Source organism: Stegostoma tigrinum, chromosome 35 (assembly GCF_030684315.1).
Source record: "Stegostoma tigrinum isolate sSteTig4 chromosome 35, sSteTig4.hap1, whole genome shotgun sequence".
NCBI lineage: Eukaryota > Metazoa > Chordata > Chondrichthyes > Orectolobiformes > Stegostomatidae > Stegostoma > Stegostoma tigrinum.
In genome coordinates, this window is record NC_081388.1 from 5150460 (window position 1) to 5164966 (window position 14507).

The following is a 14507-nucleotide window of genomic DNA, read 5'->3' on the forward strand; positions in this document are numbered from 1 at the left end:
CTCTCTTACCCTTGTCCTTAACCATGCATTTATGTTTGTTTTAAAACAAAGGGTAAAGTAGCCATAGTTACACAGGGCCACTGAGCTGCTCTCTCATGAGGGAGAAATGACTGGTGGCTGTTTAACCTGAAGGTCAGCACAGCTCAGGCTTCATGGTAACCTCGGCCATTGCAGGAATTGAACCCAAGCTATTGGCATCATTAAGCGTTGCAAGCCAACCATCCAATCAACTAAGTATATAGCAAATTCACTGCTGAAGCTTCCTATTGAATCTGTGACCATAGCTCTTTCAAATAAATTTCAAGCCATAACTCACTGGTCAGTTAATTTCTCATCTCCCAAATTAGACTGAAAATAATCACACAAAAAAAGGCTTGTCCTCCGATCACTCAACGTCCCATGAAGAGAATCAGTTTCTCTCCTTTTCCTCACACAAAATCTCTCAAATATGAATGTCTCTATCAAAAATTAAAAATATCTCTGCCTAAGGAGAACAATATGAGTCTTTATAATTTCTCTACATAAATTACTTATCCTTCTCGTTTTGTGTTATAAGTGGTGCTGCAGGATTGATTAAGTTGTACTAAAATAATTTAACTAAATGAAATAAATTAAAACTCAAAATGACAGTATTTTGAATACAAGTCACCAGAAAAACAGCCCGTAAAATGAGAAATGATCTTCAAAATCTCTTGATCCTGCATTTTATATAAAACTATATTTGGCACAGATGCTATGGAGAAGGAGAGGATTAGGCAAAATGGGAGGATATTTAATTGCGGAAGAGGAAACTATGATGCGATTAGACATGAGTTAGGAAGCATGGACTGGGAGCAGTTGTTCCATGGTATAGGCACTATAGACATGTGGAGACTGTTTAAGGAACAGTTGTTGCAAGTGATGAATAAGTATGTCCCTCTGAGACAGGCAAGAAGGGGTAAGATAAAGGAACCTTGGATGACGAGAGCGGTGGAGCTTCTCGTCAAAAGGAAGAAAGTAGCTTACATAAGGTGGAGGAAGCTAGGGTCAAGCTCAGCTCTAGAGGATTACAGGCAGGCAAGGAAGGAGCTCAAAAATGGTCTGAGAGGAGCCAGGAGGGGGCACGAGAAAGGCTTGACAGAACGGATCAGGGAGAACACAAAGGCATTTTACACTTATGTGAGGAATAAGAGAATGGTCAAAGAAAGAGTAGTGCCGATCAGGGATAGCATAGGGAACTTGTGTGTGGAGTCTGAGGAGGTAGGCGAAGCCCTAAATGAGTTTTTTGCTTCTGTCTTTACGAAAGAAACGAACTTTGTAGTGAATGAAACCTTTAAAGAGCAGGTGTGCATGCTGGAATGGATACAGATAGAGGAAGCTGATGTGCTGAAAATTTTGTCAAACATTAAGATTGACAAGTCGCCAGGCCCGGACCAGAATTGGCCTTCACTGCTTTGGGAAACGAGAAATGCAATTGCTTCGCCACTCGCGAAGATCTTTGCATCCTCGCGCTCCACTGGAGTCATACCTGAGGACTGGAGAGAGGCAAATGTAATTGCTCTCTTCAATAAAGGAAATAGGGAAATCCCCTGAAATTACAGACCAGTAAGTCTCACGTCTGTCGTCTGCACTGTGTTAGAAAGGATTCTGAGGGATAGGGTTTATGACCATCTGGTTAAATGCAGTCAACACGGCTTTGTGAGGGGCAGGTCATGCCTCACAAACCTTATCGAGTGATCTATGTATCTGCACACCAAGACTCCTCTGTTCCTCCACACTGCCAAGAATCCTATCCTTAATCCTGTACTCAGCTTTCAAATTCGACCTTCCAAAATGCATCACCTCGCATTTATCCAGGTTGAACTCCATCTGCCACCTCTCAGCCCATCTCTGCATCCTGTCAATGTCCCGCTGCAGCCTACAACAGCCCTCTATACTGTCAATGACACCTCCAACCTTCGTGTCGTCTGCAAACTTGCTGACCCATCCTTCAATCCCCTCATCCAAGTCATTAATAAAAATTACAAACAGTAGAGGCCCAAGGACAGAGCCCTGTGGAACACCACTCACCACTGACTTCCAGGCAGAATATTTTCCTTCTACTACCACTCGCTGTCTTCTGTTGGCCAGCCAATTCTGTATCCAGACAGCTAAGTTCCCCTGTATCCCATTCCTCCTTACCTTCTGAATGAGCCTACCATGGGGAACCTTATCAAATGCCTTGCTAAAGTCCATATACACCACATCCACAGCTATGGTGTTTTGGCTTTCATTAGCAGGGGGATTGAGTTTAAGAGTCGTGAGATCTTGTTGCAGCTCTATAAAACTCTATAAGACCGCACTTGGAATACTGCATCCAGTTCTGGTCGCCCTATTATAGGAAAGATGTGGATGCTTTGGAGAGGGTTCAGAGGAGGTTTACCAGGATGCTGCCTGGACTGGAGGGCTTATCTTATGAAGAGAGGTTGACTGAGCTCAGACTTTTTTCATTGGAGAAAAGGAGGAGGAGAGGGGACCTAATTGAGGTATACAAGATAATGAGAGGCATAGATAGAGTTGATAGCCAGAGACTATTTCCCAGGGCAGAAATGGCTAACACGAGGGGTCATAGTTTTAAGCTGGTTGGAGGAAAGTATCGAAGGGATGTCAGAGGCGGGTTCTTTACACAGAGAGTTGTGAGAGCATGGAATGCGTTGCCAGCAGCAGTTGTGGAAGCAAGGTCATTGGGGACATTTAAGAGACTGCTGGACATGCATATGGTCACAGAAATTTGAGGGTGCATTCATGAGGATCAATGGTCGGCACAACATCGTGGGCTGAAGGGCCTGTCCTGTGCTGTACTGTTCTATGTTCTATATGAACTGTAGTTCTTTCTTTTCTGCAAACTTTAACTTGATCTTGTTTTTAAATCCACAAATGATGTTAAACTCAACCTGCCTGATAAAAAGTTGTTATTTTGCTGGTTCATTAACAAAATTACTCCTTACATTAAGTGATACAGTAGTGTGCATCTTCTCCAAACGTCTCACAAGGCATAACTCAATATGCTTCCCATTCCTTCAGGAACCATGATAGGGTTGATTTTGTCCTTTTTTACACAAATTTAGTCAGACACATCAACAGGAATAGAGGGATACAGACTAAATGCAGGCAGATGGAATTAGATTAGAATGGCATCATGGTCAGGGCAGACATGTTCGGCCAACAGGCCTATTCCTGTGCTGTACTGTTCTACATTCAATAAATATGACTAACTGAAGGCTGAAACTAATCTGGAAATACGTTTCTGAATACATAAATAATTGTTGAAACAAAAGTAACATATTTACAGTATTTTTAAATATAATCTGTAATATTAAAAAACTTACATGTAGACACTAGGATTATAAGAAGCCCACATCATATTATTACCATAATATTTAGATGTCATGCTTTAGCATTTATGATTATGCAAGTTAAAGTCTCATACAGAACTTAGTTTTCTGTTCTTCCTAATCCCAAGAATTGTATTTCCAAAGTAGGGGAACTATGCCTCAGTTTACATTCTACGATGTTCAATTTAGTCTTCTGGCACAATCAACTCTCATCATGAGGCTTCATCTCACTGACAACTGCATCAATTACTCAAGCATGTAATGTCAAAGTTTCAAATCCATGATTGCTCCATCTGTTTACAGCCAAAGATACATCTTCCAGGCTCAGTCCCATCCTCTAACCTTTGCCAAGTGAAGGCATTACAATTGGTAGCCATTATAGATCCTCAATCCCAATCTCCAGTTTTGCACATGGCACCAATCTGCATCCTATTTCTTTTCTAACCTGCAGTCACGAACTTCTGCCCAATAATAACTGAAACTGAAGTTTAAAAGGTAAGAAAATTGAGATTACTAAAAAATAGAAACTAATAGGAAAAAAAGCTAGAAAAGTAGAGAACAGAAGTAGAGAAGGAGAGGATACAGAAAAAATACAAAATATAAGATAGTCAACATGAGGCTGACTACTCCTGTCAGCAACCTGTGCAATCTTTCAGTCCGCCATGTCTACGCCAACCAACAAACCAATACTATTTATCTGCATTTGGTCAATTTCCATCTATACCCTGGCATTTTAAGTGGCTGTTCAGATGCTTCTTAAATGTTGCAAGAATGCCTGCCTCAGCTACCCTCTCAGGTAGCATGCTTCGTACTTCTATCACTCTCTGGGTGAAAAGTTTTATCCTCATATCCCAACTAAACCACTTACTCCTCATCTTGAATGTATGCCTTCTGATTTTAAAACCATCTACCACTGGGGAAAGATTTACACAATCAACCCTGTGTATGCTTCTCATAATTTTATATGCCTCAATCAGATCTCCCCTCAGCCTCCTCTAGTCCTGGAAAACAAAACAGCCTATCCAGTTTGTCCTTATAACCGAAACCTTCTTTCCTACAAAATCCTGGTGAATCTCCTTTGCACCCTCTCCAATGTAATTACATCCTTTGGATAGTGTGGCGAGCAGAAGTGCATACAGTATTCTAACTGTGATCTAACCAATGTTTTTATAAAGTTGTAACAAGTCTTTCTTACTCCTATATTCTACGCCTGCTCTGATGAAGGCAAGCATCCCATATGCCTTTTTCACCACCCTGTCTACCTGTGTTGCCACCTTCAGGGATCTATGGACTTGTACACAATATGATGTCGGTACACCCACAGGAAGGAGTTGCAGGATTTTAACCTAGTACTCGCGATAGCTGATACAGTTCCATGTCACGTTGGTGTATGACTTGGAGGCATACATGCAATAATGGTGTCCCCATGGCATCAGATGTCCTTGTCAGGTCACAGGTTATATGTTTGAAATACTTTCAAAGCAGCTTTTGTAAGATACTGCAGTGCACCTTGCAGGTGGCACAAATTGCAGCCCACAGTATAATGGTGGTAAAAGGAGTGAATGTTTAAGTGACTGCACTCTGTAAAACTAATAGGAAACAGGAAGAGTGGTCTAATTGTCCCATTAAGTCTGCTATGTCATTCAACTCCCATTCCATAAATCAATAAACAAAAGAAATGTACATATAAAAACAACAAATAGAAAAAGAAAGACGGAATACAGTGAGGAGAGAAGGAAGAGACAGAAAGAACAAGTATCACAGGAAGTTACAGCAATAAATGGTCATTCAGCCTAATGTGAGTGTGACAATTCTTTGTTAGTTTTGGATTGGATATGCAAATAAGCAAAATATAGCAATCTACAATCTTAAAGAAAAAGAAAATGCTGAAAACCAGCTGATCTCCAGCTTAACTGGAAATTTGAATCCCTTCCTACAGTTGCCAAATTTCCACATCTTCTCCCCATTTTGACAGGCTGGGGAAAGGGGTGGAATAATGGAATACGGAAAGAAACAAATGTTGACTCTGGGGAAGACCTTCAGCAGCAAGTTGTATTTTCTTCTTTCTTTTACTCCTCTCCACTTACCTCCATTCCCTGGACAGCATCGATGGTGGAGAATTGAGCCAACGCGGACTCTCTCAGCCTTGAGGAAGTCCAACACAGACTTCATGGTCTCCCAGCCTCGAGGTAGCCCAGCATGAAGTTTCTGCATTCCTGGTCTTGAGGAAGCCCAGTGTGGACTCTCATCCTCCACAAGGAGATCCAGCGTAAACTCCTGGCCTTGAGGAAGCCCAGTGCAGACTTCTGGCCTCCTCAAGGAAGCCCAATATGAACTCCCAGCCTCAAGGAAGCCCACGCAGACTCCTGCCCTCAAGGAAGCCTAACGCAGATTCCTGGCCTCCTAAGACTTTGTCCGGAAATGGCAACTTCATTCACTTTTCACTGTATTCATATATCCCTTTAATTGAGTACCTGTAACAATAAACCTAATGCTAATTTATGAGCACTTTTAACCTAGGGGCATTATAAGATATTTTCTATGTTTTATTTCATTCCAACTCAAAATCCCTCTGACCTGTTGTTGTTAGACGACAGTCCCATATCATCTTCAACTTCAATCACCTTTTTTGCTATCATAGGTCCTGAATCCCTAAAGGGCAGATAAAGGATATTTGGCCCATCGGGTCTGTACCAACCCTCCAAACAACTGGAGTGCAGGAAGAAACCGGAGCACTTGGCGGAAACCCATGCAGATCCCAAGCAGACACAGCTAGAACGTGCAAACTCCACACAGACGGTCACCCAAGGCTGGAACTGAACCCAGGTCCCTGCTACTGTGAGGCTGCAGTGCTAACCAATGTCCACCCTACTGGAAATTGCAGTCTACCACTTTGCTCCAGATGCTGGCTTTCAAAAAAAGACTAAAATATGCCATGAACTTATACAAAATCTGGTTCAAATGTTCACATTATTTCTGTACAAATACAGTACACTGTAACAATAGGTAAGTAAATCATGGCTTTCATCCCTTGAACCATAAAACAAAAGAAATGTACATAATTAGACAGATAAAGATAAATACAGAGAAAAGAAAGACAAAATAAAGCAGTGAAAGAACGAAAGGACAGAAAGATATAAATAGTATCACAGGAGGTTCACAGTATTAAAGGTGGCCATTTAGCCTAACAGACAATACAAATAGAAAGACAATCGTGTCGTGATGATGTCATGACTAGCAAGCCAGAGGCTGGGCCTAATGCCCTGGGGATGTGAATTCAGATTCCAACATGGATTAATAGAAGGTAGATTAAAAGCTAGGGTCAGTAATTGTGATCATTAATTGATTGTGATGTAAAAACCTAACTGGTTCACTAATATCCTTTAGGGAAGGTATCTGCTGCCCTTACTGCTCAGAACTAAATGTGACTCCAGATCCATTGCAATGTGGCTGATTCTGAAGTGCCCCCTAAAACAGCTTACCAAGCCAGTTAGTTCAAAGATAATGAGGGATGCTGATCTTGCCAGTCAGTCCCAAATCCTATGAAAGAATAAATGGAAATTAACACTGAACTTCTTCCAAAATCCCCACCCAATCATTGCTGGAGAAAAGGGTTGCATAAAACATCTCACTATGTAATGCATGACATGAAGTAGTTAATGTTGCTAGTTTCTGTATCCCAAATCAATTAAGCAAAGAAATTAAGAAGCATTCTTCAATTAACAGATAGGAAGTATGGAATTCATTCACATAAAAAAATGCCTGCTGAATTAACAATTTAATATCTGGTTTTGCTAGCCAAGTGTATTGAGAGATATGGAGCTAAAGCGGGTAACAGAACCTGAATATAAATCTCTTGCAACCTCACTGACTGTCACAAATGGCTTGAGTGACAGGATTTGAAAGAGGCCATTCTACATTGCTACGCCATATGAAAAGATGTTCCATCCCCTTGTCACCCCCAAATTTATTGCAATCATCCGCTCTATTTTTAAAGAATGTGGCAAAATCAGTTTGTTGCCCATCTTTCATGGCCCTCAAGGTGGTGGTAGTTAGCCACCTTTGGGAACCACTTCAGTCCCTGTGGTATCATACACCTATAGTGGTGTTAGAGAGTGAGTTCCAGGATTTTGGCCCTGCAACAGTGAAGGAACAATGATATAGTTCCAGATCAGGATGGTGCATGGCTTGAGGGGGAACTTACTAGTGGTGGTGTTTCCAGGCATCTGCTGCCCTTGTCTTATTAGATCGCACAATTCCTGAGTTTGAAAGGTGCTGTCGATGGAGCCTTGGTGATTTGTTGCAGTACATTTTGTAGATGGTATACACTGCTGCCACTGTGCGTCTGCGGTGGAGGGAGATAATGTTTAAGATCGTGCATGGGGTACCGATCAAGCAAATTAAAATATAAATATCCACATTAACTCTAGTAGGTCTAGATTATGAATTTTTAATGTGCAACCATTTTTGTTTTGTTTTTCTTACTCATTCTGAGCAATTTTTTTGTTTTATTACATAACATGATAACAATGTAAATTTTCAATGTATAGTTTTGTTTGAAAATCGTTTGAAGGAGACTACACGGAGCATAGATTTCCCCAGAATGAGAATTACATGCAGTAACAAGTATCAAAAACACAGAAATTACACAGGGAAAATTCCCTTTGAAGCCTATTTGTGACAAAATCTGTGAAAATCTGCTTACTTTGTATTTGCATGGCCTTCAGTCGCAGCCAACTAGAACATGCCACAATGTAGTAGGACTATATGCCAAATTAAGAGCCTCCGCATTCGAGATATACATCAAATTAAAAGTCGTGACAGGCCATTGAGAAATTTGAAAGAAATGCTCCGATATGAGGGATTGCCTAAGGCTTTGCTTCCTGCCACAGTGGTCTACCCATACCATTTATCAGAGTGAAAAATTAAAGAATAAAACTAATATTCGTGAGCCTTATCTGACTACAAGCTCTTGAGTACACTCAAAGCATGTTCCTGACTGGTTGTTTCATTATACAATGACCAAAACCAACAGATATTGTCTTCGCTAAGCAGAGATATTGTTTCTACATCGCCTCAGGAAAAACAGGAAAAGGTCTTTTCATTTAATCAGTTCATCATACCCAGCTAAGAGGGAAAACACCTCCTTAGTTTGAATGTTTGTCAAATACTGTAGTTACACAGTCATTACTGCGTCACACAGATATTCTATGTTTTAAATCTAATTTAAAACTATCTCTATGACAATAAAATTAACAGTTTCTAATTTTTTGGTGGTGCATCTCACACAAACAGTATATCGAGTAAGACAATCTGAATAAAAGGAATGTAATGAATCACTCAGTGTTGGCTTCCATATACATCAATCAATTATCATTTATCTATTCATAAGCTATGTCTATCAGACTAACGCCCTGTGACATATTTATTTTATTAGGTAGGCTTTGTACAGCTTTAGAAAGTAGAGACTTTAATATCCAGTTTATCAGCTGACTATATTTTTATGATATGATGAGAACCCACAGAAACTGTGATTGAGACGGTAACAAAAACTCTAAACAAGAGATGCAAAAATGAAATGTAATTAGATTTAAAGGATCAGCTTTAGATGAGAAGGAACAAGAGGTGTTGCAGTGGGTCACAGAGTTGTTGCGGAGCAGAAGTTAAAGTATCACTCGTAATACTTGAAGACTTTTTCGCATTCCAGAACATACATACTCTTTTATTGCTTGCACAGTGACACTGTGAAATAGGTAGAATTACAATTGTAACCCTAATCCCATCAAGTGAATAGAAACGTAAGACACACATAACAGAATCAGGTCATTCAGTCCAAAAGGTCCATGCCAGAGTTTATGGTCTTCGTGCATCTCCTCCCACGTTTTCTCACAATCATACCTCACAACCACCTCTCCACTTCTCCCTCATAGGCCAAAAGCAAAATACTGCAATGCTGGATATCTGGAATAAAAAGAAAAACAGCTGGAAATACTCAGCAGGTCTGGCTGTGTCTATGGAGAGAGAAAAAGCTTTTTAGCTGTTAATTTTCATCAGAGCTTTCTGATGGAAAGACAATTAAGCCTGCTGATTTCAGGGGTTACTCTTTTCTAGAATCAACGTTGAAGTACATGCTAACTAGGGTCAAGAATCAACTAAAATAGTTGTATTCAAAACTGTGGCTTGAATGACAGTGCAGTGAATGAACAGCCAGCTTTGGACAGAATCAGTGAGCAGGAATCAATTAATTTGCTAAGCAAGAAGAGATGTTGAGTACGACTCACTCTATTGATTTCTAGCTTAGGAGGGGGGATGTTCCTGTACTAGCTTAATATTGACGATGTTTAAGCGTAAGTATTTTAGGATTTTGTTGGCCTTGAGACTGATTTTGGAATTCTTCTGGGTATAATGGAAAGTCTAACGTCTAAAGGCCTAACAATGGTGAACAGAAACTAATTAACAAGCTGTTGTAATGAGAAGCTGCATGCCCTTTGGGAGAGAACAAAATTATTTCATTCAGGCTTACATGAACATATACTGAATGTTCCTGCCCTTGACCAGTTCTTTAGATTCAGCCTTACAAGTCTTACTTGCAGGTCCTGCGCTTTTCATACATATCCTGGATGCAATGATTTAGAATTCTAGAACAAGCAGTTACTTCATATAACATACCAGTTATTTGAGTGGGAAAAGTTGAAGCACAAATTTTATCAAATGCGATTCTGGCAATAGCACTTAAGTGACTGAACCAATATCCAGTGACTGAACTGAAAAAAATGGGTATGCATGTGTTTCTGAGAAAGCAGGTAAAAGTCCTTGCTAAATGTCAAATATAGACAGTGCAGTTATGGTACATGGAATTGCATTTACATTAGCAATAAAGCATTGCCTTGTTGGCAAATGTCATACCCAAGAAATGAATAAAACAGACCTTACGATTCTCATGCGACAAACCTCCAATCAGTGAGCACAAAAAGCTGTAATGGAAAACACTTAAACTGTAATGGAAAATATGAACTCAACAGAACATCATAAAAATGAAAATAATTTATTTGTAAAGAAGAAAAGTTTAGGAATGTGTTTACATCTGCAGCTCGTGATTCAGCTAGTTCCTTGAACAGTTTGTAACGTGACACAGCTTCATTTAATAAACTGTTCAAATGAACACTATGCAAAGTGAGAAACACAACTGTAATGCAATGTTATTGAGATAATAAATGGGTTCTGGGTCATAATCCTGGAATTCCCTCCCTAACAGCATTGTCGGTATAACTACAACAAATGAACTGCAAGTGGTTCAACAAGGCAGCACACCACCACCATCTCAAGGTCACCTAGGGATAGGCAACAAATGCTGGCTCAACCAGCATGCCCATTTCATGAACGATTGAAAAAAATACAGAAAGACATTGATTCAAGATTCATAAGAGAGGTTTTTAGTACCATTCACATAAATATACTCAAATATTCTCCACAAGAAATTCACTTGAGTTTAGAATAATAAAGGCGGATCTGATTGAAACCAATAAAATTCCAACAGGACTAAACAGAGTAAATGCAGGGAGAATTTTCCCAATGGCCAGGCAGCCATGAACTAGGGGTTACAGTCGAAGAACATAGTGTTGACCATTTGGGACTGAGATGAAAAGAAATTTCTTTACCCAGACAATGGTAAGCCTGTGGAGTTCTCTACAACAGAAAGCAGTTGAATGTTTTCAAGAAGGCTTTTAAGGCCAAGTGGGATCAAAGGTTTGGGGAGAAAGCAGGAGTAGAGTACTGAGTTGGATAATCAGCTATGATCATACTGAACGACAGAGCAGTTCAGAGGGCCAGATGCCCTACCCCTATTCATAGTTTCTATATTTCTATTACATAATGCATTTCTAAATGCCCCTTTGTAATAGACGCTAACTTTTTTATAATCACAGATATAAAGCTAATTGGCCTATAGTTACTGTTTTTGTTGTCTCCTGGCCTTTCTAAATAAAGGTAATAGAATGGCAGTTTATCAATCTTGCCGCACTCTTCCAGACTCTAAGGATTTTTGGAAGATTACTATCAGTGCATTCACGATCTCTGTAACGACTTCTTTTAATATCCCAGGATACCACCCATCCAGTCCGGGAGCCTTATCTAAATTCAGCACTCTCAGTATGTTTTTCTCCAGTGAGTTACTGTATTTATTTCCTCTCCACTTTTTGCTGTTCAAATATTTATTATTTTTGGAATGCTATAAGTGTCTTACACCGTGAAGACTGATGCAAAGTACTTATTCAACTTCTCTGCCATCTCCTGGTATTATTTCCTCAGGCTCATTCTCTAAGAGACTCTTACTTTGGCCTCTCTCTTCCTTTTTATATTTAAAGCAGCTCTTGCTGTATATTACTTGCTTGCACGTTTACTGTCAAAATTTATTTACTACTTTTTTTTGCTCATCTTTTCTTGGTTTTTAAAGCTTTCATACACCTCTGGCTCACCACATTGTATGTTTTATTTCTTTCAATTCATGAACCCTAAGTTAGAGCAGGTGCTCTGTAGAGCAGTCGCATGGCTGCTAAATCTCTGTCAGAGCTCCATGGTGGCCATTGCTGGCTCAGAAATTGCAACCCTAAAATTTCAGTTCATGGCTCCATTGTGGTTCATGACCTCGACTTTAGAAAGTCCTGTGCTAGGCAACTGTTCTACTTTGCCAAGTAAAAGCAATTCACAGTTGTTATCCATATTGGAGTTAATATCTATCAATTTTAGGGACTTTCCACTTGTGGAAGAAAAAATGGGATAGAAATTCTTTAGCATCACACCATTTAAATATTTTGTATTTGAGATCGCAATTGAGTCACAGGATTTCAGCTACGTACTTACCGAAATTTCTGCCTGATTTTACGGTGAACTGGATAATCTGTTTCAGGAATTCATATAGTAAATACAGTAATGATTAAAATATTAAATGGGCTGATGGTCTGTAGAATTTAAATTTGATACAGGCTGGAACTGACTTGTACCAGGGAGCAGTTCAATGCAGCCAGCAACTACTAACCTATCCCGCCTCCTTGACCTGTCCGTCCTCCCCGGACTGACCTATCCCCTCCCTACCTCCCCATCTACACTCTTCTCTCCACCTATCTTCTCCTCTATCCATCTTCAGTCCACCTCCCCCTCTCTCCCTATTTATTTCAGAACCCTCTCCCCATCCCCATCTCTGATGAAGGGTCTGGGCCCGAAACATCAGCTTTTGTGCTCCTAAGATGCTGCTTGGCCTGCTGTGTTCATCCAGCTCCACACTTTGTTATCTAGAATTTCAGCTCTCCTGTTTTGACAAATTAGATCCTTTTGTTTAAAACATTGTGATTCACATTATAGGAAAAAATTTCAATTTCCTCAAATTGAAATAATTTGAATAATTGTCATATCAAATTATATTTTCTTCACTCCATTATGAATCTACTTTAGATTCAAAACAATTGCAAAGCAGACTGAACAACAAATTCAACAATGTAAATACTCTGCAGGACATGAATCCCCTTTTCAACTATTCAGATCATTATGATTCCCAAATGAATCAGATCCAGTGTTTACCCTAAACCTTTGTTGTGAACTTGGGGTCACAGTGGGGGAAGTAATCATGCTCTACAGGCTTGCGCTTCCTGTTGACTAATCACAGAACGACACTAACAGGAAATACAGAGAAGTGCCTGGCACAGTAAGAGGAAGCAAACAGGACTTAAAGAGAAGTTCTTTTTAAGAGGGGGTTGCATGCACATGAAACGCTGAATCAAGATTCCTTCTATAGGCTCTTGTCAAACTTAGGATGAACAGTTATGGTCTTTGTTTTTCTCTTCAAATATCTTCTGCCTCCTTTCAAATTCTGCATAAGAGCTCAGAAAGTGGCTGCGGTTTCCTTTATAATTCTGCCTGCCATTTCATGTGCAATTCTTCACACTGTCAATCTGAACTCTCTGCCAAATACCTGAATTAGCATTTTAATTAATGTTGCTGTCTGGTGATTTTTCCTCAACGATGGATCTGAAACTGAATATGAAACTTACAATCAATGCCTTTAGCAATCCACTGTTGTACTCCTCAAAATTTTTAAATGAGAATAATGTAAAATATGTGCAATATTTTTTATCATGCGCAATAAGTAGTCCGAAAAGTTCCATAGATGTAGAGGAAAAGATTGCAAAGATGATTCTGGATAGGAGCGCAAGTAACAGGGTAGTTGTTATGGGGGACTTTAACTTTCCAAATATTGACTGGAAGAGCTATAGTTCGAGTACTTTAGATGGGTCAGTTTTTGTCCAACGTGTGCAGGAGGGTTTCCTGACACAGGTATGTAGACAGGCCAACAAGAGGGGAGGCCACATTGGAGATTTGGTTCTGGGTAATGAACCAGGCCAGGTGTTAGATCTGGAGGTAGGTGAGCACTTCAGTGATAATGATCACAATTCGGTTACATTTACTTTAGCGATTGAAAGGGATAGGTGTATACCGCAGGGCAAGAGTTATAGCTGAGAGAGAGGCAATTATGAGGCGATTAGGCAAGATTTAAGATGCACAGGATGGGGCAGAAAACTGCAGGGGCTAGGCACAATTGAAATGTGGAGCTTGTTCAAGAAACAGCTACGGGGTGTCCTTGATAAGTATGTATCTGTCAGGCAGGGAGGAAGTGGTCGAGCAAGGGAACAGTGGTTTACAAAAGAAGTTAAATCTCTTGTCAAGAGGAAGAAGGAGACTTATGAGACGTGAAGGCTCGGTTAGGACGCTTGAGAGTTACAAGTTAGCCAGGAAGGATCTAAAGAGAGAGCTAAGAAGAGCCAGGAAGGGACATGGGAAGTCTTTGGCAAGTAGGATCAAGGAAAACCCTAAAGCTTTCTTTAGATATGTCAGGAATAAAAGAATGACTAGAGTAAGATTAGGGCCAGTCAAGGACAGTAGTGGGAAGTTTTGAGTGGAGTCTGAAGAGATAGGAGAGGCGCTAAATGAATATTTTCCGCCAGTATTCACACAGAACAAAGACAATGTTGTCGAGGAGAATACTGAGATACAAGATATTAGACGAGACAGGATTGAGGTTCATAAGGAGGAGGTGTTAACAATTCTGGAAAGTGTGAAAATCGATAAGTCCCCTGGGCTGGATGGGATTTATCCTAGGATTCT

General features: G+C 40.1%; 1 protein-coding gene across 10 annotated transcripts in view; it reads right to left on the reverse strand.

Moving 5' to 3' along the window:
- Nucleotides 1-14507, reverse strand: part of pbx4 (pre-B-cell leukemia transcription factor 4) — a 472408-nt gene that overhangs the window by 167273 nt on the left and 290628 nt on the right. For 5 of the 10 annotated variants that reach the window (XM_059639960.1, XM_059639966.1, XM_059639962.1 and 2 more), the window contains exon 3: nucleotides 7558-7698. The exons of 4 other annotated variants lie outside the window; for them this stretch is intronic. In XM_059639960.1, coding sequence (XP_059495943.1) covers nucleotides 7558-7698 — 141 coding nt within the window. Of the gene's footprint in view, nucleotides 1-7557; nucleotides 7699-8058; nucleotides 8266-14507 lie in introns of those variants that run through there. One more of the 10 variants, XM_059639965.1, reaches the window with a different exon arrangement.